The sequence below is a fragment of the Dermacentor andersoni genome, chromosome 1 (assembly GCF_023375885.2).
Source record: "Dermacentor andersoni chromosome 1, qqDerAnde1_hic_scaffold, whole genome shotgun sequence".
Lineage (NCBI taxonomy): Eukaryota > Metazoa > Arthropoda > Arachnida > Ixodida > Ixodidae > Dermacentor > Dermacentor andersoni.
The window spans coordinates 382,702,852-382,723,862 of NC_092814.1; the positions used below are offsets into that span (position 1 = coordinate 382,702,852).

Consider the following 21,011-nt stretch of genomic DNA (forward strand, 5'->3'; position numbering starts at 1 on the left):
CTCTAGCGGGGACGCGTACTGAGACCTACGTGCAGGAACTTTTGTTGCTGGAAAAAAATCTTGGCGCTTGAGAGAGATCCACGGGAACCGTCGCGGCGGAAACCCAACAGTATATGTAGTTTACGCTCCGGCCTCCTGCTGTATACAGACGCCAAGGTGGCATCGCAGGTGAGCGCCCTGTCGTGGCACCCTTGGGCGCCGCTGCTGGCGCTGGGGTGGGACAGCGGCGAGGTGTGCGTGTGGGACGAGCGCCGGGCGGCGCTGCACGAGCCGCAGACGCAGCACAAGCGCGCCGTGGCCCGGCTGCTGTGGAACGGCGCCGGCACGCGGCTGGTGTCCATCGACGCCGTCGGCACCTGCATCGGCTGGAAGGCGGCCGGCGGCGCCGCCTCCTTCGCCACGGCCTTCTACCACGAGCTCAGGGACTCGCTCGCCGATCTGGCCTTCAGGGACCACCGGAGAACAAGACGCGCGGGCACGCCGAACCGGTACGTGCCGCCATGCTACACGAGTGCTGTGGGGCGGGGAGCGTGTTTTTCATTCGCGGCAGCTGGAACGTGTTCCTAAAGGGAACAAGCAGCAAGTTGGAACCGGTCGAGTACTCTTTCCAGGCTCAGTTTCGATTCATTTGGCGGAAAGAAACGTATGTTACCAGCGGAGAAAAGCAAGGACCATGTTTCCTTTGTTTCATTTCGCGCCTTCGCAGGAGCACCGCAACGTCTCTATGAAGTTACATATGTTGAGGTATTTTCGTATCTTCATGCCTTAGTTGTATAGCACTAAATTAACCGCTTCACTAAATAAGGCGTTGTTTTCGCATAAATTCTAACATATACGTTGGACCTGCATATTTCTAAACAATTTGCGAGGTTCAATTTTTGCTTCGTTTGTCATCTAGTGTAGCGTCTCTGCATATCAATAAAAGATTAACTATAGTTGGATACAACTTAAAAATACAGCAGTTGGCAACTAAGGCACACGGACAGCGCGGGGTTGTTACTCCGCCAGCCAATCAGAGAAGCAAACAAAATCGTCGTTATGCGACTATTTCAAATTGGTGTCGCACTTGATACCTCCGGAGCATCTGCTGTTCTTGAAGAGTCTTTTCATCTGCGGAAGCGATGAGGTGTGGAATAGACAAGGACAAAGTGTATGCAGTCTGAACATCTCACTCTTCAAAAGTTCCCGGTACATTTACTTTCACTGCTGACTCCGTTTTACGCATTCAGTTACTCCGTTTACTCAAATACAAATACACTACTCCGTTTTACTCAATTTTGTATACAATTATTTGTAAAACTGACATCGTTGGTGAATAAACTTGAAACTTCTCTGCCAACTGAAGTGAAACTTGACAATAAATAGTTACAGCGAAGCAAGCGTTTTATGTCAGTTCAATAAAGAATTAGGCTTTCACCGTTCCACTATAATAGACGAGCGAAAACGTACAAAATTGCCCCCTTATAATTTTATTTTTGTGGTTATCGCCTTATTTAGGTAACAGGGAAAGATTGACGTACGAACTATTTGCAGCCTCGCGGAGGAACAGTGGCTGGCGGTTAAATGGGCGCGGGCGTTGCTTCACTGCAGACTGGAGTTGTATCCGACTATAGGCCTTGATAGACGCTGTCAAAATTAATGACGTCACGGGGCTAAACTTCCAAGTGCCGTCGCCACCCTGTGTACATTCGTCCTGACCTTCCAAACAAACCTCCGCTCACGGTAAGAATGGCCTTCCTGGTAATCCTAAGCGTAATTTTTCCAAGTCATTGTAGACTAGCACGCAACGAACAAAGAGACGCTGAAGCGAAACTGGCGGACACGAACGTTATCCCCAAACGAAACGTTTTTGCACAAGCTGATACGTTACCGACCTTCCTCGGCATTTGGCGAGAACTGCCTTGGAAAAACACTGGGCAGATTCTAATCATCGGCCACGACCACCTGCACCGACTAGACACAGTTTTAAATGTTAGGTCACCCTTATTATTCGACGATGCCAAGAGACACTGCTACGTCGACTGAGACTTGGTGTACACGCGGCAATGCATGACAAAAATTGGACATGTGCGTAATCTTGATGGCTGCGTCTGTTCTAATCATTAGACCACTCATCGTGTGCTCTGCGTGTGGCCGCAGCATGCGACTGAGCGGGACACAAACTTCTAGCGACTGTGTCTTCTCTAGACTGCTGGCCTCTTTCTGAGGAAGCTCTTCTAGGAGCCTGGAAAGTTGCCGAGAAGTAAGATATGACGAGTAGCAAGAGTAGTATTATACTTTTTTGAGTGAAGCCAGTCTGGACAAGCCGCTGTGAAATAATGCTGAGTGCTATGAGCTGCGCGATTTGAACCTATGATGCATGTAGACATACCCTATGTTTGTTCTGTCTGTCGGTCCTCGCGACAATCTGCAGGGACGATCGCTCGCAATCGCGATAGCGCGCTTCGATGAAAGACCGTTAACAGAGGAAACCATTTTAGAATGCCGACTTCACAAGCCATCGCAGTGGAGGGCGACCAGGGAACTGCTGCAGTTTTTAAGGTCGACAAACCTGCACAAGCGGCTGTAGCCTGCACTGATGTTTGTAGTGCTACAAGTTCCACTGTGCGGTTACGTGACCGGCTGTGATTTGTCTGTGCTTCCTTTCTCTATCTCTGCCTCTTTACTGTCTTATCTCCTTACCTCCTCCTTCCGCCTTCCCCAGCGTTGGCTAGCAAACAGTATCTTCCCTTCGAGGTCGCCGCTCTTAAGGGCTGCCTCCCAGTCGGTTAGAGTGGTTAGCGATGAGCTGCGTAACGCAGGACATTGCCAGAGCATATGAGATAAGGAGCAGTACGCCTCCCCACAGTCTGGACAGTGGAGTTCTACATTAGGCGCGAAGTGACTGAATCGGCCCCTGGAGGGGAATGACTCCGTTTGTAGCATGCGAAAGGCCGACGATTGTGGTCTATTAAGTTTAGGGTGTGGTAGCGGAAAGGCCCGTCGAGCGAGTTGATAATGTGCCAAGATTTCATGGAAGGTGAGAAGTGAATCCCTGTACCGTCCTAAGTCGCCGCCCGTGAGTCCACCTGAACCGCCGCGGTGTGTAAGACCTCGCGCACAGTCATGGGCCAACTCATTGGCGTTAACAACCTCAGAGTGCACATTGATTCCCATATGGGTCGGGAACCATTTGATGCTATGAAAACCAGCAGCCCCCTCGCTGCCGAGGATGGCCGCCGCCTCCTTTGAGATCGAGCCGGAGGCGAAAGCTCGGGCTGCAGGCCTGGAGTCTGTAAGGATATCGGGACGTAGAGGGTCCTTCAATGCTATAGCTATAGCAACCTGCTCGGCTACTGTTGCAGAAACCTTCCGCACGGATGCTGAGTTAATGAGAGCGCCATTGGAGTCAACCGAAACTACGGCATAGTGATCAGAGCGCTCGTACTGGGCGGCGTCAACAAAACATGCCAGATTCGGAGTGGCCGCAGCCCCTTTTAACGGGGAACGAGCCCTGGCTACCCGGCGCCCTACATTGTATTGAGGGTGGACGTTACGTGGCATGGGATCTACCTTGAATGAATATCGGACCACGGGTGATAGGGTCACTTTGCGCTCCGTGATTTCCTGGTGACCGCATCCAACGGATTCGAAGATGCGTCTCCCCGCTCGCAATGATGAGAGTCGTATTATTTGGGCCACTCGTTGGGCCTCGATCACCTCTCATAGGGTGTTGTACATGCCTAGTTGCATGAGACGCGCGGTGCTGGTTGAGAGTGGTAAACCCAGCACGCGCTTGATGCTTTTGCGCATGAGGGCATCTATTTTGGCCTCATCCCGTTTAGACCCGCGCAACGTGGAGGCTACATAGTTAACGTGGCTCATCATAAACGCGTGGTAGAGTCTGAGGAGATTGCTCTCGCTTAAACCCCCTCTGCGGTTCGAGATCCTGAGGATAAGCCGAAGCATATTATCCGTCTTGGAGGTAATGTGGGCTATATTCTGTGAGTTGCCCCCGCGAGATTCCAGCAAGAGTCCGAGGACCCTGATGGTATCCACTCTGTGGATTTGTTGTCCATCCCTCGTATAGAGGGCTATGGGAACTTGATCTAAGGGTGTGGAGCATCTAACCCCCCGTCGGGTGGGCCTATACAATAGAAGTTCGGTCTTGGTTGGTGACAGACTCAAGCCAGTGTCAAGCAGGAAGTGTTCTGTGATGTCGAGCGCCTCTTGGAGCGCACTCTCAACTGCAGCGTCAGACCCTCCCATGCACCACACTGTAATATCATCCACGTAGAGGGCGTGACCCGTTCCTCTTACTGTGGCCAGTCTGTCCGAGAGGCCCTTCATGGCGGTGTTAAACAGTAGGGGAGAGATGACCGCCCCTTGCGGGGTGCCTCTCGCTCCCAATCTAAATTCCTTGGATTTGATGTGCCCTATTTTGACAGTGGCATTTCGATCCCTCAGGAAGGAGCTAACGTACGCATGGAATCGTGGCCCCAGGCCCAGGTCCGAGATGGCGTCTAGCACGAACCGGTGCGCGATCTTATCAAAAGCCTTGGACAAGTCTAGAGCAAGGATGCCCCGAGTGTCTCTAGTGTCGTTATAAATGATTTCCCTCTTTATAAGTAACATGAAGTCCTGTGTGGAGAGTGCCGGCCGAAAGCCGACCATGTTGTGAGGGAATAACTCATTAGTTTCTATGTGCCTAGATATACGGTTGTGAATGGTATGTTCGGCCAGCTTACCCACGCAGGACGTAAGCGAGATGGGTCGCATGTTATCCAGCGCAAGAGGTTTGCCTCGTTTCGGGATGAGCACCACTGAGACTGTCTTTCAGGAGTGGGGGACGAGGCCCGTTTCCCAAATTTTATTGACCTCCCCGGTGAGAAGCCCAACTGATTGTTCGTCCAAGTTGCGGAGGAGCTTATTGGAGATGTCATCCGGGACCGGTGCAGAGCGACCGTTGAGCGTTTGGAGCACCTCCCAGATTTCGGATTCCGTGAAGGGGGCGTGCTCTCCCACCGCTCCCCCCCCCCCCCCGGTAACGAGGATAATCCCCGTCATTGGAGGGGTCCAGAGGGAGATACTTTTCGGCCAACTGTTGAAGGAGGACGTGCTCAAATACACCCGCCGCCTTCTGATTATTAACTATGCGATCGATGGCTAGTCTCTGATTGTTTCTGCTTTGCGAATCGTCGAGTAAGTGTTTGAGCAGGTTCTATTTGCCCCCCGTTCTCATCTACCCATCAACCGAGGAGCACACTTCATTCCATTGTTGTTTGGACAGTTCGATGGAATGAGTTTCTATTGTACAATTGAGCTCCGTAATTTTCTTGCGAAGTCAGCGGTGGAGGCTGTGCGTTCTCCAGCGGCGCAGCATGGAGTTTTTAGCTTCTATGAGGTGCGCGAGGCGCGCGTCCATCCAATCTACGTTTAGGTCGGTTTTAACCACCTTGGTCGCAGCTTGTACGTCCTTCTGTAGTCTTGTGAACAGACTATCGAGATTATCGTAGTCGGTCTGGTCCGCCTTCGGCATTTTCCGGAAGGCATCCCAGTCCGTCATTTTAAATTCCCTGGTAGGGGCTGTGCTAATGGTTAGGGTAATCTCAACAATGAAGTGGCCGCTACCCAGGTTCTTTTGCAAATTTTGCCATCCTGCTTCGGGGGCGTTCTTGACGAACGCCAGGTCCGGAGTGGTGTCTCGGACTACCGACGTGCCGGTTCGCGTCGGGTATGCAAGATCCGTAATCAATTCCAGTGAGCAGTCAGCAACTGCGTGGACAAGAAGATTGCCCTTGGTCGATTGGCGGGAGTATCCCCATGCATTGTGGGGTGCATTGAAGTCACCCGCTATCACTATGGGGGCCCCCTTGCTCAGGGCCACCGCCTTTGTCATGATTGTGGCGAATGCCTGCCGTTGATCCGACGGCGAGCTGTATATGTTCAAACGGAAGCCACTGCTCTTAAGCCAATTGTTAGGGATAATTTCGGCCATAATGATTTCCGCCCTAGTTTTGCCAATCGGTAATTTGTGTACTTGAAAGGAGCACTTCCGTGCGTCCAAGGTTGCTAAACCCCGCTTTCCTTCCTCCCGTATCGATACAACCCGGTATCCCGCGAAGGTGGACGCATCATCGAGAGTTTCTTGTAACAGAATTACGTGCGGTTTGACCGCCTGTGCCGAAATGAATTGCTGCAGCGGAGCTTTGCGCCGTTGGAAACTGGCACAGTTCCACTGCCACACAACCAACTTATTGGGATTGAGCGCCATGGTGATTGCCTTGGATTGGCCATTCCACCGTCTTGTTGACGGGGACGGCGCTTGCGGGTGCCCGACGGGGCTCCTTCGAAGGCTGTCTAGCTGTAGCTAACGCGGCCTGTGCACTTTCCAGGGACGCCATCCTTTTGAGGAGGACAGTCACGCTTTCAGCGAGCTGCTGAATTGCCCGCTGCATGCTTTCTAAGTCTTTGTTATTGGACTCGGTCTCCATAGAGTCAGCGTCCCCTTCTGGGGGCGCGGCCCTACGTTTACCCGAGCGCGCCTGTGGCTCCCCTGAGGGGGGCACCTGTTGCTTCTCGACTTGCGAGGGGTACAACTTACGGATCGACTCAAAGTCGGCCCTCATCTGCTGCATTTCTGCTTTGAGTCGAGCGTTCTCTTGCATGAGTTGAGCGACTCTGGAATCAACTTTATGCTCCGGCAATGCTACCTGCGTTACCTTTGAAGCCGGCGTCGTCTGCTTCGGCTTGACACGATCGGACCCAGGTTGGCGTTTCCTGGATCCGAACTCGGGAGATAGAGCGCCCTCGGGAACGAGAGCACCCTCTGGAAAGGCTGCGTTGTCGACCAGAGGGCTTGACGGAGCGCTCCCTCCTAGGGGCTCTCGCCCCGCTGGAGCCACGTGGTCGGTTCTCCTTGGCCAGCTGTTGCTCCTGGTGCTTGTTCTTGGCGCGCTTACGGCGCCGTCGGCGTCTGCGTACGACCTATGGTACTTGAAAGCGCTGCTTACACGTTTTGTCCGCCGTAAGATGCGGGCCTCCGCAAAGGGCGCACTTCGGCGAACACTGGTGGTCATCGGGCGGTGAGGTTAGTCCGCAGCCCCGGAAATTCTCATTGGTGGGGTTGGGGCAAACGTCCGCACGATGTCCCAAGCCGCCACACGCGTAGCACACCTCAGTTTGGCGTTTGTAGAGCGTGAAGCGCAGAAGGCTGATGCCGCACATGACATAGTTAGGCACTTTCATGCCGTCTAAGAGGGCGACCACTGTGGTGGTGTTCTTAATTCGTTTGACTTCCAGAGCCTTCGGGTTACGATGGTTGACGATCATGCGCTGGAGTTGAGCCTCGCTGTTGTCGGCGTTGACACCTCGTATGACCCCTTTGCAGGTGTTGTCTGGGGCCGCGATGTATGCGGCTACTTTGTATAGTCCTTCGCTTATGCGGATTTGTTGGGTCCCTGCATAAGCGGTGGCGTTCTTTTTCTCCGGGGTGGAGACTACGAGAATGTTTTGAGTGAAATTAGGGCAGATTACGTCGCCCTCAGTTTCTGTGGGGGCTAGTGCAGCCGCCATGGTCAAGGCTTGAGCCAGCTTGATTTGGCTTACCTTCTTGACGTCCAGCCCGCCCCTTGGGCGGACAATAATACGTGTGTGCTCCCTAGGTAGTCTGGGGAGCCTCGACGAGGCTGCGAGGCGTTGCAGCACGCCTTGCGGGGCAGCCGTGTGGCAGCCACCCTTCGAGCCCACGTGGGTTTTCTCGGTCGTTGAAACTGGTGTTTCTTGCCGAGCTTTCTTGTTCTTGCCCAACGCTGTCGTCCAGCCTGGGCTGTTGGCTTCTTCGGAGGAGATTTCCTCTCCTACCACCATTTCTACTTTGGGCATAATGCCCCTCTTCGTCGGGTTAGGCCTAAACCTTCCCGCGTCAAGCATCGCCGCGGCGTGGTCGACACAAAAAGTACCACGATTTCCGCGCGAGGGCCACTCACCGAAGGAAGTCCTCAGAAGAAACCGTGTCGAATGGCGTGCATTTCAGCGGTAGGTGACACAAAAAGCAGACCGAAAATATTTACGAAAGCGGGAGCCGATCTTTCCACGTCCGCACTAGTCGCTGCCTTCTTCGAAAAATGAGTACATGATTATAAACAACAGAATGAGTTAAAAAAAACTGAAATGCTCCATGAAACGTTTGCGGAAACAAACTGTCTCGTCACATTTTTGACCAATGCCACTTTTTAAGCGTAACACACGAGGAGGTAAGTGAGGTCTATTTCTTTATATCTTATAACCGCTCAAATCCGCACGTTATAGTGCTTTCTTGAGCTTGTATTTTGATGTAGACTTTAGCTAGACGTTGCCTTGCACACGGTGTTGGACGCTTGCAGAACTTGATTAAGAGTGCTTGAAAGAAATACCTTGCCTCAGTCGCTCAAAAGAACGTGAGGCGACCCGTGACCTAAGCAGATAGCCTGCAAGAAGAAGCCCGCTTCTTCTGAGGCAGCTCCTGAACGTACTGAGGCTGTTTCAGCGTACCGGGTCAAGTGGTCAACAGCAGTTACGATACATCTGCTGCCATTTGGAGTAGGTGAGAGTGGCCCGAAAGGTGAATGCCGACAACAGAGAAGGGTTCTGCTGGACAAGGAAGTGGTTGTAGCGTCCCGACCGGAGCAGTAGTAGGTCGCTTACGGTGTCGGCAAAGCGTGCACGAGGCGACATATTGACGAGTGCACTTGCCTATCTTTATCGGGCTACCACGTTTCGCCGCCTAACAAATGCTATCACACAGCGCGGGACGCGCCTGCATGTATCGGAAGTTTCTGGAAGGTTGTCGATGCTTCTATCCACTGTCTGTTGTCGCCGAGCCTTGTGTTATCTGATTTCATTGCGTGACGCGAATGGTGTAGAACTTTGTGGAAGACACGCGGGTCCCAGCGATTAGTCTGGAACATTCGACAACTGATGTATAAAAGCCGACGCGCTTGACCCGCTGATCAGATTTTGACGATCGCCGACTGTGTTCGCCGTTGTCGCCGTTCTTTAAGTGTAGCCTGTATTTGTGGGCAAAGGTTCGCCCAGTAAAAGTTAGTTTCGCATTGCACAGTATTGCTACTGTGTTCTTCACACGTCGCTCCATGTGACGATATCTAGCTATGCTCGTGGAAAGACCTGGCCAAAAGAATCGGCTGCGTATGCGCTCGTGGGTTTTGTGGTAACCGAAGTGGCCCGACGTAGGGTCATCGTGTGAGGCCTACAGAACTGCAGCGCGAAGAGAGCGCGGTAGAATGGGAACCCATTGATGGCCTTCCGGGGGAAAATGTAACGGTAGAGCACGTCGTCTTCGAACTTGAACAGTTTGAGTCAACTGTTTCCGTAGCATGGCATTGGGTGGAGATGAAACACCGCTAAGGCGATTGATGATACCGCTAAGGCGATTGATGATACCATGGCAATAAAAATCGGCGCGCTGGTGAGTGGAAAGCACTGAAAGGCGGTTTGATGGAGTCAAGGAGGAAATCGGTGTAATAGACGAATAGACGTGCGGCCAATTTGACAAGGTGATGTGATGTGCTCGATGATAGTGGTAATGGGCATCGTGAAAGAGCACCGGTATCTTGGTGCTTCCTTCCGGACTTTTATATGACGTCGAAATCATATGCTTGCAATCGGAGTATTCAGCGGCCTAGGCGTCCAGACAAGTTTTTGATTGTCCACGAAGAAGTATTTTAATGATTGGAAATGTAGAGAGGTCGGCCGGATAATGGAGCGTCTGGCCCGCTACTCTACGTAAGGGAAGGGGAAGATAGGAAGAAAAAGGGTCACAATGGGGGATGATAATGGGAGGAACGAGGTGAATGACACATTACACAACTGGTATCACAGGCGTGAGTCCAGGCCCGTGTCACCTAGGAAACGTGAAAGTACACGCATTGTCTCTGTCGTCTGCCAACTCTGTGGCCACGCGCCTAGATTTGATTGTCCACAACCAACATAGCGCATGGTGGTCGGTCAGAACCGTGAAATGTCGACCGTGGAGGCATGGACGAAATTTCTGAATGGACCAGACAACAGGCAAACACTCTTGTTCGGTTATCGAGTAGTTCTTTTCTGCAGAAGTAACGCGGCTTGCATATGCAACTATATCTTCGCAAAATTCGTGGTCGCGCTGCGGCAGTACGGCGCCAATTCCTTGACCACCAGCGTCAGTGTGCAGTAATGCGGGCGCCTTGTCATCAAAATGACAAATAACAGGTGGGGATGTTAGTGCGCGCTTGAGTTCTTGGAACGCGGCGTCACACATCGTTCCAATCGAAGGAACTGAAACTAGCAAGGAGCTTGTGGAGGGGTGAGGCAATGCTGGCGAAGTTCCAGATAAAGCGTCGAAAGTATGAGGAGAGTCCAAGGAAGCTGCGCAGTTCTTTTGCACGAAGTGGGCGTGGAAAGTTGAGCACTACGGAAATTTTGTCCGGATCGGGCTGGATGCCGTCTTTGCTAACGAGATTACCTAGGACTTAGCGTTGTGCTAGCGAAACGGCACTTCCTCGTGTTTAATTGTAGTCCGGCATTAGAATGGAATGTGAGCACTTCACTAAGCGTTGCAGATGGTCAGTGCAAGTCAAGGAAAACACGACGATGTCGTCGAGGCAACGTAAACAGGTTTTCCACTTGAGGCCGCGAAGAACAGTGTCGATCATTCTTTCAAATGTGGCGGGAGCATTGCATAGGCCGAAAGGCATTACGTTAAACTCGTAAAGACCGTCCGGAGTAGAAAAGACAGTCTTTTCTTTGTCCGCTTCGTGCATTGGAATTTGCCAATATCCGGAGCGAAGGTCAAGGCTAGAAAAATATTGCGTGTCTTGCAAAGAATCAAGGGCGTCATCGATACGGGGCATTGGATATACATCCTTACGGGTGATCTTGTTTAGCGCATGGTAGTCAACACCAAATCGTACCGATCCATCCTTCTTCGGCACTAAAACGACGGGTGATGACCAAGAACTGGCGGAGGGACGTATGATGTTTCTTTTCAGCTTATCGGCGACGTTCTCCTCGATGAGACTCGGTAGGAATGACGGCGTACAATAGTCTGGCCATCGGTGTCGATACAATGGGAGGCAACGGAGGTCTGTCCGACTGACGAAGTATTCATATCAAATGAGGCCTGATGCTTCGTGAGCAATTTTAACAACGCTCCACTCTGAGCAGCAGTAAGGTCAGGACTTATCACGGAAGCAAGGGCAGATGAAGCAGATTTGCCCTGTTGAGGAAGCGCTTGAGGTAGGAGGTTGCCTTGAGGTAGGAGGATTGTCTCAGTGGTCGTTTTTAAAGCGATGATTAATGCAGAGCTTTCTTTCAACCGCACCATGCGGGAAGCGAAGACAATCCCGCGGCAAAGACAGCGGCCGTAAGGAGTGATGAACACGTCGCGATAGGTGATGCCCGGAGAAGAGAAAGTCATGACTTGCTCGTGGCCGGGAGGCAGTACAGAATCGGCAGCAGCGAGAAAACGCAGTCGCGGCTCATCGGCACTCGCGCTACAATGAACTGTCTCGGTCATATGGACTACACGTTGACGGCAAGAGATTAAAGCGGACGCTGACGAGATGAAGTCCCAACCTAAACTTTGTTCATGAGCGCATGGGAATAAAATCGCGAACTTAATGTAATGACGGATACCATCATGAAGACGCGTGCTGTACATTGGGCTGATGGCCGAATGATTGTTCCATTAGCCCCAATCAAGGATGATCCAATATAAGGCGTCTTCACTTTCCGCAGACGAGAGCACAGGTCCGCACGCATAACAGATATATAGATACCTCCCGTGTCAATCAGAGCTAACAAACGCACACCCTCGACAGACAACAATAACATGTTCGACGGACGTTCAGGAGGACTTGGAGCACTTCGCGGCGATGCAGTTTTCCCTCCAAAAACTGAATTGGTTTTTCCGGTCGCTCGACATGGAGTTGGGAGACAGGCCTACATGGCGAAACAGAACTTCGGAGCGGCTATGGGGAGCGGCGTCTCGAGCCACGTGTGTTGTGGGTGGTGTTGGAGAAGTCGGCCGGAGATGGAGATCGGCGAGCGGGAGGATTATCTTTATAAGTGCGGTAGACGCGAGGAGGTGGCTCATCGCGTTCAAAGGCAGCGTAATCACCACGTTCGTCTTGCTGGCGGCGTCGGCAAAACAGGGAGATATGTCCTCTAAAGCAGCAGTAATAGCAGATAGGCCTCGACAAACGCCAGGCAGAGTAGTAAGGCGGGTTCGGAGCTCGGGCGACTAAAGGGGTCAGGTGATCGTGAACAGGCGCAGGCGGTGTGATTGGAGAAGGTGCGGCTGGCATTCCAGCAACTTGGGCGTAAGAAGCCGGTTGTGGGCAAGGAGCAGCGTTGGCATGGTGGGCGTTCTGCAGGGAGGCCAATTCCTCCTTAATAATGCCGCGCAGGTCAGCAGAAGCAGGTTGGACGTGAGCGCTGCTGCTAGGGGGCGAGCCATGCGCTTGCAATTCCTCGCGAATTATAGCTCGAATGATAGACCGGAGCTCAATACTGTTTGCCAGAAAAGTCCGGTTGCAAGCGGATTGATTGCAGGGCGTCTAGGCGCTGACAGACGGAGACGACGTCCGACACCGTCGAAGGGTTTTGAGCGGCGAGTGCGTTGAAGGCAGTAGATCCTATACCCTTAAGAAGGTGTCGCACGCGGTCAGTTTCTGGCGTGGCACTGTCGACACGGCGGCAAAGCACGAGGACGTCCTCAATGTACGAGGTATACGACTCGCCATAATGCTGGACGCGCTCAGACAGCCTCTTTTCCGCAACTTCCGAACGAACCGTGGGTGTGCCAAAAATCCGCCGTAGCTGCTCCTTGAAAGACGACCAATCACGGAATTGTCTCTCGTGATTCAGGAACCATGTCTTGGCTACTTGAGAGACGTAAAATGGTACGTTGTTTACCCTCGATGTCTCGTTCCAGTTGTTGTACTCGATCGTAGTTGTCGAGCCAGTCTTCAACGTCCTCAACAGGCAAGCCAGAGAAGATTTCAGGATCGCGATACAGGTTGTTGGCAGGGCTGGGAGTGGGGGTGGCTGGCACTTGAACCGAGCTGGTGGACGCTGCGGGCTGGTCTTGCGACATGGCGGCCTGTTGGCGTAAGCGGTGTCCCGGACGTAGCTCCAGGAGCGATCTTGAAGGGGAGTGAGGTCGAAGGGATCTTAAAGCGCCTCCACCACTTGAAATACCACGGTCGAGACGACGCTTTATTCTAAGAAGGAAAAGTGGCGCCGACGCAGAAACGAACACGAGCCGATGATTGATGATGACTTCGTACAGAATAAGATGAAGTTCGCAGAAATGCTTACAATATATATATATATATATATATATATATATATATATATATATATATATATATATATATATATATACACGTATTTTTTATAAAACGTCCAATAGCGTAGGGAACGTCTTTTTTTTCTGGTGCGTTATTAGGCCAAGCGGACATACTTTTGCGGTAATAACGTAAGCTTTCGAAGTTTCAGAAGTCTAATTTACAAATATTTGTGATATAAGTTTTTAGTAGAGCCTTGTAGGTAGTTGTCTATATGGCCAATGTTGAGGCAGTGACATTTTAATGCGACCCCATTTTTGAACAATCTTGAAGATCGCACCTAAATTTTTATTTTTATTTATTTGCAGGTACTGTTGGCCGATTGGGCCGTTACAGGGGTGGGGTACAAGTATGGCACAAAACGCATCACGGCTTACATAAAGCAGCACTGTATAGCTAATACTTAATCACAGCGTGCCATTATACATAAATATAACGCAAAATCTGACTTAACAACCGTTATGTGAAACAAAGCAGCAATGTGTAGCCAAAAAATGCATCACGTACTATATACTGCAACTTACATGATACATATTACATCACATACATCGCAACATTATACATATAACAATACTAGATTCTACAACTTACACGAGAAATGTTAGATCATGAGGATCCGTTTAGAAAACATTTTGTAACTTCGGTTTCAAAATGTTCTACAGTTTGAGAATCACATATGGCGTTCGGTAAATTATTCCAGTCTCTTATGGTTCTAGGGAAGAAAGAGTATGTGTATGTATTCACACGAGATTGACATACTAGAAAGTTGCTGTGGTGGTCACCTCGTAGGCTCCGGACTTGTCGCGGAATTAGGTACTGCGCTGCATCAAAGTTAAATAATTTTTGAGATAGCAAAAACAAGAATTTAAGTCTGGCTATGCGACGGCGTTCCAAGAGGAGGGGTAACTTTAGTTCTTGCAACATCTCTGTCACAGAATCAGTACGGGAGTACCTTGAAAGAATAAATCTAGCCGCCCTTCTTTGCACTCGCTCAATTTTATGAATTAATCCTTTTTGGTAGGGGTCCCATATGATGCTTGCATATTCCAGTGTAGGCCTTACTATTGTTAAATACGCTGTTAGCTTTACGCGGGCTGGAGCGAGTTTTAATTTGCGACGAAAGAACCATAACTTCTTTTCAGCGGTAGAGCAAATATTAGTGATATGTTGAGTCCAGTTGAGGTCTTCAGATATTGTTACTCCTAAGTATTTACATTTGTTAACGGTAGTTAGTACAGTGGAACTTAGCTGATAATCAAAATTTAGGACGTGCTTAACCTTGTTTGTAACACGTAAAACAACAGTTTTTTCTTTATTTACTTGCATTTTCCATGTTTCACACCATTCTTCAACAGACGCCAGTGCCTCGCTGAGCATTTTTTGATCCTTGTGGTTACATATCTCTCGATAAATTAAACAGTCGTCGGCGAACAGTCGCACAGTTACGTTTTCATTAATATCTGAACAAATATCATTAATATAAGCGAGAAATAATATCGGTCCAAGGACAGACCCTTGAGGAACGCCTGAAGTGACAAATAAACGATCGGACTGGTAGCCGTTTACGTCCACATACTGCGTCCTACCTGATAAATATGACCTGACCCATTCCACTATATTGTTATTTATTCCAAGCTGTTTCAATTTGATAATTAATTCATTATGAGGGACCCTATCAAAAGCTTTTGAGAAATCAAGGCATATTGCATCAATCTGTTTTCCGTTATCTATTGCTTTTGAAAAGTCGTGGATGGTTTCAACCAGCTGTGTGATAGTTGACAGTTTTTGCCGGAAGCCATGTTGGTTCGAATGTAGTGCTTTCTTATCTTATAGGTACTTATATATTGCTTTCGATATTATATGTTCGAGGAGTTTGCAGCAGACGCAGGTTAAAGAAATTGGTCGATAATTTTCAATTTTCTGCTTGTCATCGGTTTTGTGTATCGGGATAACTTTCGCAACAAGCCAGTCGTCTGGGACCTGTTTTTGTTGCAAGGATGCATTAAAGATAACTTCTAGGTATCTAGCAACCCATTCAGCGTATCTTCGCAAAAAGGCATTTGGAATTCCATCCGGACCTACAGATTTATGTTCTCTGATATTTAGCAGCAGCGATAGTAATCCTTCATAGCTAATTTGTACTTCTGGCATATCTGACACGTCTGAAAATGATGTTACTGTAGGTGGAGCAGTAGAATTAGAAACATCTGAAAAGACAGACTGGAAGAACTGGTTATGGTAAGAGGCAATTGTTGAACAGTCAGTTATGATTTCGTTGTTAACAACAATGCTGTATTGGCTTTGAGTGGTTTGCGACAAGTGACGCCAAAACTTTTGCGGAGAAGATACCATGAAGTTAGGAAGGGTTTCCTCGTAGTATTTCTTTTTTGCTTGCCTAAGCTTTATTCGAAGCTGTGCTGATAGGTTAGATATCTTTCCACGATTTTTCACTTTCCTTTGTCTTCCTATTTTTCGCTTCAGACGAACGATCTCTCGTGTTATCCAGGGGTTTCTTTTATTTCTTCTCTTTTTCCTTATTGGTACGAATGAGTTTATGCAGTGCAAGATAATGGTTTTGAATCTTGCCCACAACACATTGACGTCATTGTCAGAGCTCAGACTGCCTAGATGAAACGACAAATAATCAATGATGCTCGTGTCGTCAGCTTTATCAAAATTGGGAACGTGCGTAGTGCATTCTTTAGGATTTGTTGCCGGAACCTTGGTTTTGATTTGTACGAATACAAGATGATGGTCTGATATGCCAGCTTCAACTGCTACCTGATAACTTTCAAACCGTCCATCAAGAAATACTAAGTCCAATATGGACTGTACTGTTCCCGTTTTTCGAGTGCTTTCCTGTACTACCTTTGTTAAATCGTTAGCGAAAGCAATATCGAGCAACACTTCGCAGTCAGCTCGTTCCCGTGACTGCATAGTAATCGAGTTCCAGTCAACCCCTGGCAAGTTAAAATCCCCGGCAATTATGATCCTTTGGTTTCGCGCCTTCTGTTTTTCTAAGTAGTGTTGGATGGCCTCTAAATTTTCAATGGATGCGTTAGGGGATCTGTAGATTGCTCCTATTATGACTGAAGTAGTTCCCAGTTTGATTTGGCACCAAGCGCTCTCGTGATTTGGGATACCGTTCATCCTTACACATTCAATATTTTCCTGTATTATTATTGCAACTCCTCTAGTTTCTCTATCATTACGTATTATCTTAAAACCTGGAGGTAACAACTCGCTATCTTGTATTTCTGGTCGCAGCCATGTTTCGCTAACAATAACTACATGGGGGTCATAACTGGCTAGCACATGTTCTATATCGCCGACTTTATTCGTGAGGCTTCGAGCATTAAGGTTTATAAGTCGAAGGACTGTTTCCTGGAAGACGGTATCGGTTCAATGGTTACTATCTGTCGGTGTAGTCTTCGAGTGTGTCAATTTGGTTTTCGGAAGTTGCCGTATCTTGACACGGCTGTTCTTTGAATAATCCCATACGTAGACATTGTTATCTACAGTAAGCCTGTCGCGGTTCAGGCGCACGCGCGAACCTTCTTTTTCCTTCAAGGCAGACTTCCAGAGTAGCCTGCGCTTATTCAATGTTTCTTTTTGAATAGTCGTCGCCAACAGAAATACCAGTTCCTTTCAATTTTGCGCAGTTTTGAAAAACCTTTTCTTTTTCCCTATAATCATAAAGCTTCAGTATTACTGGACGAGGCTTCAGGGTTTCTTCTGCGGATTTGTTATTATGCGGCTTTCCGATTCTGTGCATCCGCTCTATAGTTATCAAGTTAAGACCGAGCTTTTTCTTGAATAATTCTACAACAACTTTTTTTTCAAGTTCTTCTGAAGTTTCATTGCCATTCTCCGATATCCCAAACACCATTAGATTGTTTCGCCGCATTCTATCTTCTAAGTCAGCAAGTTTTTCTTCTTGTTTTTCCAAAGCTGAATTCAGCCTATCGTTTGTCTCTTTTAGCTCAGCAAGACTTGCCGCTTGGTCCTTGAAAAGCTGTACAATTTCTTCCAGCGCCTTAAGTCTCTCGCTTAGGCCACTTAGGTTGACCTGAATGGCCTTTTGGCCTTCACACAACTCTTGTACAAGTATTTTTAATTCAGGTCCAGGATTCGTCTCAACGTCCCCCGACAACAGCAGGCACAGTGATGCAAAAGCGGAAAACAACAACCGTGGGCACGGCAGCACTACAAGAAAGCGATTGTCGCTCCTATAGCTCGAATATGAACTGACCTGTTGAAAAAGCAGAAACTTGTTTGAGCACATAGCCCACTCGTTGGCGCCGTGCCCACTGGATGCCGCCGGCAAGGGTGCTTGCTTTATACTGTCTTCCCACGGCGCTGTTGCACCTTGGTTCCTGGGGTCGAGGTTGTTGATAATCCACGGGCGAAGTTCCAATTCGGCAGAATCATTAGCAGCAGCCGGATCGGTCAGGCGCATGCTCCGTGCACTCCCATGGAAGGAAGCACAGATGAGAAGCGCCTGTTGAAAAAGCAGAAACTTGTTTGAGCACATAGCCCACTCGTTGCCGCCGTGCCCACTCTCGGATATTCATCATCGAATTCCAACGCTCAATCCGGCTTTCATAAACGCTGCCACTCCTCCAAGCTGCACCTTCGATGCTCTAGCACTTCTTTCCTAAAAACTAGGCGGGATGTATGCGTAATGTCAAAAAAAAAAAAAAAACGTGGTTTGATGCTACTTCGCCGACTATACGATGCGTTTGTTTTTTGCTCCACCTGAGTGCGGACAATCGTTGCGCAGTTGTAGCAACTAGGCCAAACGCAAGCTGTTCGAACTAGCAGACGTATAGTAGCGTTGCGATTGGATGTATAGAGTTTTGTTTCAAAGGTGTTATGATTTCTGAGAGAATAAAAAAAATTTACTTTCACCTCCACTTCCTCTTCTAGCTAATTACCAACATACTACCGTGAAATAATTGAAAATTCAGTTCAAAAATAAAAGAAATACGTCATCGGTCCTTAGTGAGCGTTGTTTATTATTATTATTATTATTATTATTATTATTATTTTTATTGTTGTTGTTGTTGTTGTTGTTAAGGCGGCGCGTATTTACACCGGTTTAGGGTTTGCGAACATTCGAAAATTTCGAATAGGTAATATTCGAAACACCAAATACTTATCACATAGTTTTCGAACAATCAGCGCCGGCGAGCAAGCACTCGAAAAAAAAAATAATTTAAATGGGCGAGGGGTTCGTTTTTCTCCTTTCCATCCTTGGACAGCACGAGAAGCCGAATCTTTTGTAGCACCGCGATGGGTACATCATTTATCTGGAGGCGATGTTGGCTACTCAATGCTCGTGTGACACCGACGTTCATGTGCCACCATTCTAGTATTATCATATGGTGAAGAGCTACGCTTATCTATTACATTCTATAACGGAGGTTTCTGTTGACTATGCTCTCCAAGTTGCTCGGGTACTCTCACTTCGCTCGTGAAGTTGCCATTTTGCCAACCTTTTTATTGAAGTTTAATGCCTGAGTTTTATTTAACAAACGGTTACGAGATAGCACCTTTAATACAGGGAAAACTAAAACCTCAAATATTCTACAGGCGTTGCCACATTACAGGAGCTTATTTCAATGCATAGCATTCGGATCTTCTGTGGTTGGTTTAATTTTACAGTAAGTAAAATTTTGCAGAAGTAGAACAATGTGTTGAAAGAAGATTATTCGAAAAACTATACTTTAAAATTATTTTATGCGTATTGGATTCAGTTTTGAAAATTACTATCGCGCACCCTTACACCAGTTACAGCGTTCTGCCTACATTACTGGTCCTTTATCGATAACTTGAGCACAAAACCCCTCTGAGCAACGCACACCTTTTCCAGTAACTCAGAATTAAACTCGAGTTGCGGTCAAAACTTCGGCATTGTTCTATGAACACATCTGTGAGAGCATTACATTGCATAGACGCGCACGTGAGAGGCGACGTCATTCGTACCATATTTTCGGGCTTCTCTTAGACTCGGAAAACATACCTATGTTATAAGGAAGTTGCTGGGAGCAGTTGCACACAATGCATGCTTCTTATCGGGCTACCAAACTTAGCGAGTAACATTTGTCTAATGGTATTTCATAATTATTTAATATTGATAACCATATTACAATGAATATTTGATAATTTCCACAGCTATTGATCGTAACCAAACGTAAATAACACACAACACTTATTCGGTTTAGTACGACAATGCGTTCTGGGCCTCATCCGTGAACAGCGTACCGCTTTGTTCAGATACATCGCACACACTGTACAGACTCATTTAATTGTTTCTCTAACCAAACTATATTTCAAAGTCACGTCGCTTCCTTGTGCTTTGCTACTTCCTTGTTGTCTCGCCCTTTTTCACTGCCAATATGCTATTATGCCATAAAGCACAAACCTGTCCTTGGCGCTTGGCGCATTACAGTAGTGACAGCTGCCGCGCCACAAAATAGAGGTACAAACTATATGTCGGACATGTTCGCCTGGCTGATCGCGCCGCAGGAATTTCGATTTACTTGCTGCGAACACGCTACGAGTAGAGGTTCAAGTAACTAAGTAAATGTTCTGGGTATACTACTTGGTGAATATCGAACACCCTGTATACCTATACAGGGTGTCCCACATAACTTGAACCAAGTTAAAAATGAAAGGCGCGTCGGAAGCGAATTAAACCGGACGCATACTATTCGCAATAGCCTATAGTAACTCAGACAATTTTTTGTTTTCACCATAATTCACTAAGTAATTAGGTTTAAATGCCCAACTTTTTAATTATTGGCTGACGACCCCAAGTATGATATGCAGATTTGTAGAGCACCTTCAGAAACCACCGATAGAGTTGTTTCTTTTAATATACCTCTCAGGTAGTCCTTTTTTTTCCGGTTGTAAAGAAATGCCGCGAAATATGAAAAAACCACGTGACGGAGCGCTTGTGCAGTGGTATCGTGCTGCTCTCAAGCGTGCGTTCGGTGAACAAGGTCGGCTGCATCGTGACTGGCGACGAGGAAGCGGCAGGGCGTTCTTTATCTCATCGGCAGCGCTCGGCCAGTAGCATGCATATTCGCCGTCATCCGACGGGAGCTTACCTTGTTCACCGAACGCACGCTTGTTAGCAGCACGATACCACTGCGCAAGCGCTCCGTCACGTGGCTTGTTTTTGCATATTTCGCGGACTTTCTTTGCATGTTATAAATCGTGACTTACAGCGCAAACATAGACGGAGGACGACAAAAAGGACGACGTAGATGTCTTTCCGTCTATGTTTGCGCTGTAAGTCACGATTTATAACATGGAATTCCAACTAGCCCGTAGTCAGACCTTGCTTTCTTTGCAACCCGGAAAAAAGGACTACGTCAGAGGTATCTTAAAGGAAGCAGCGCGACTGGTGGTTTCCGAAGGTGCTCTACAAATCTCTATATCATACTTGGAGTCGTCAGCCAGTAATGAAAAAGTTGAGTCATTAAACTTAATTAATGAATGAGTTATGTGGAAAGCAAATTGTCTGCGTTACTATAGGTCATTGCGAATAGTATGCGTTAGGTTCATTTCGCTTCCGACGCGCGTTTCATTTTTGAATTTTTGGCTCTAGTTGTGTGGGACGCCCTGTATAAGTGA

At 48.2% G+C, this 21,011-nt stretch overlaps 1 protein-coding gene across 1 annotated transcript in view; it reads left to right on the forward strand.

Annotated features, from left to right (window-relative positions):
* Positions 1-21,011, forward strand: part of rempA (intraflagellar transport protein rempA) — a 60,638-nt gene that overhangs the window by 19,703 nt on the left and 19,924 nt on the right. Inside the window, exon 2 of the mRNA XM_050168362.2 lies at positions 169-488. Coding sequence (XP_050024319.1) covers positions 169-488 — 320 coding nt within the window. The remainder of the gene's footprint in view (positions 1-168; positions 489-21,011) is intronic.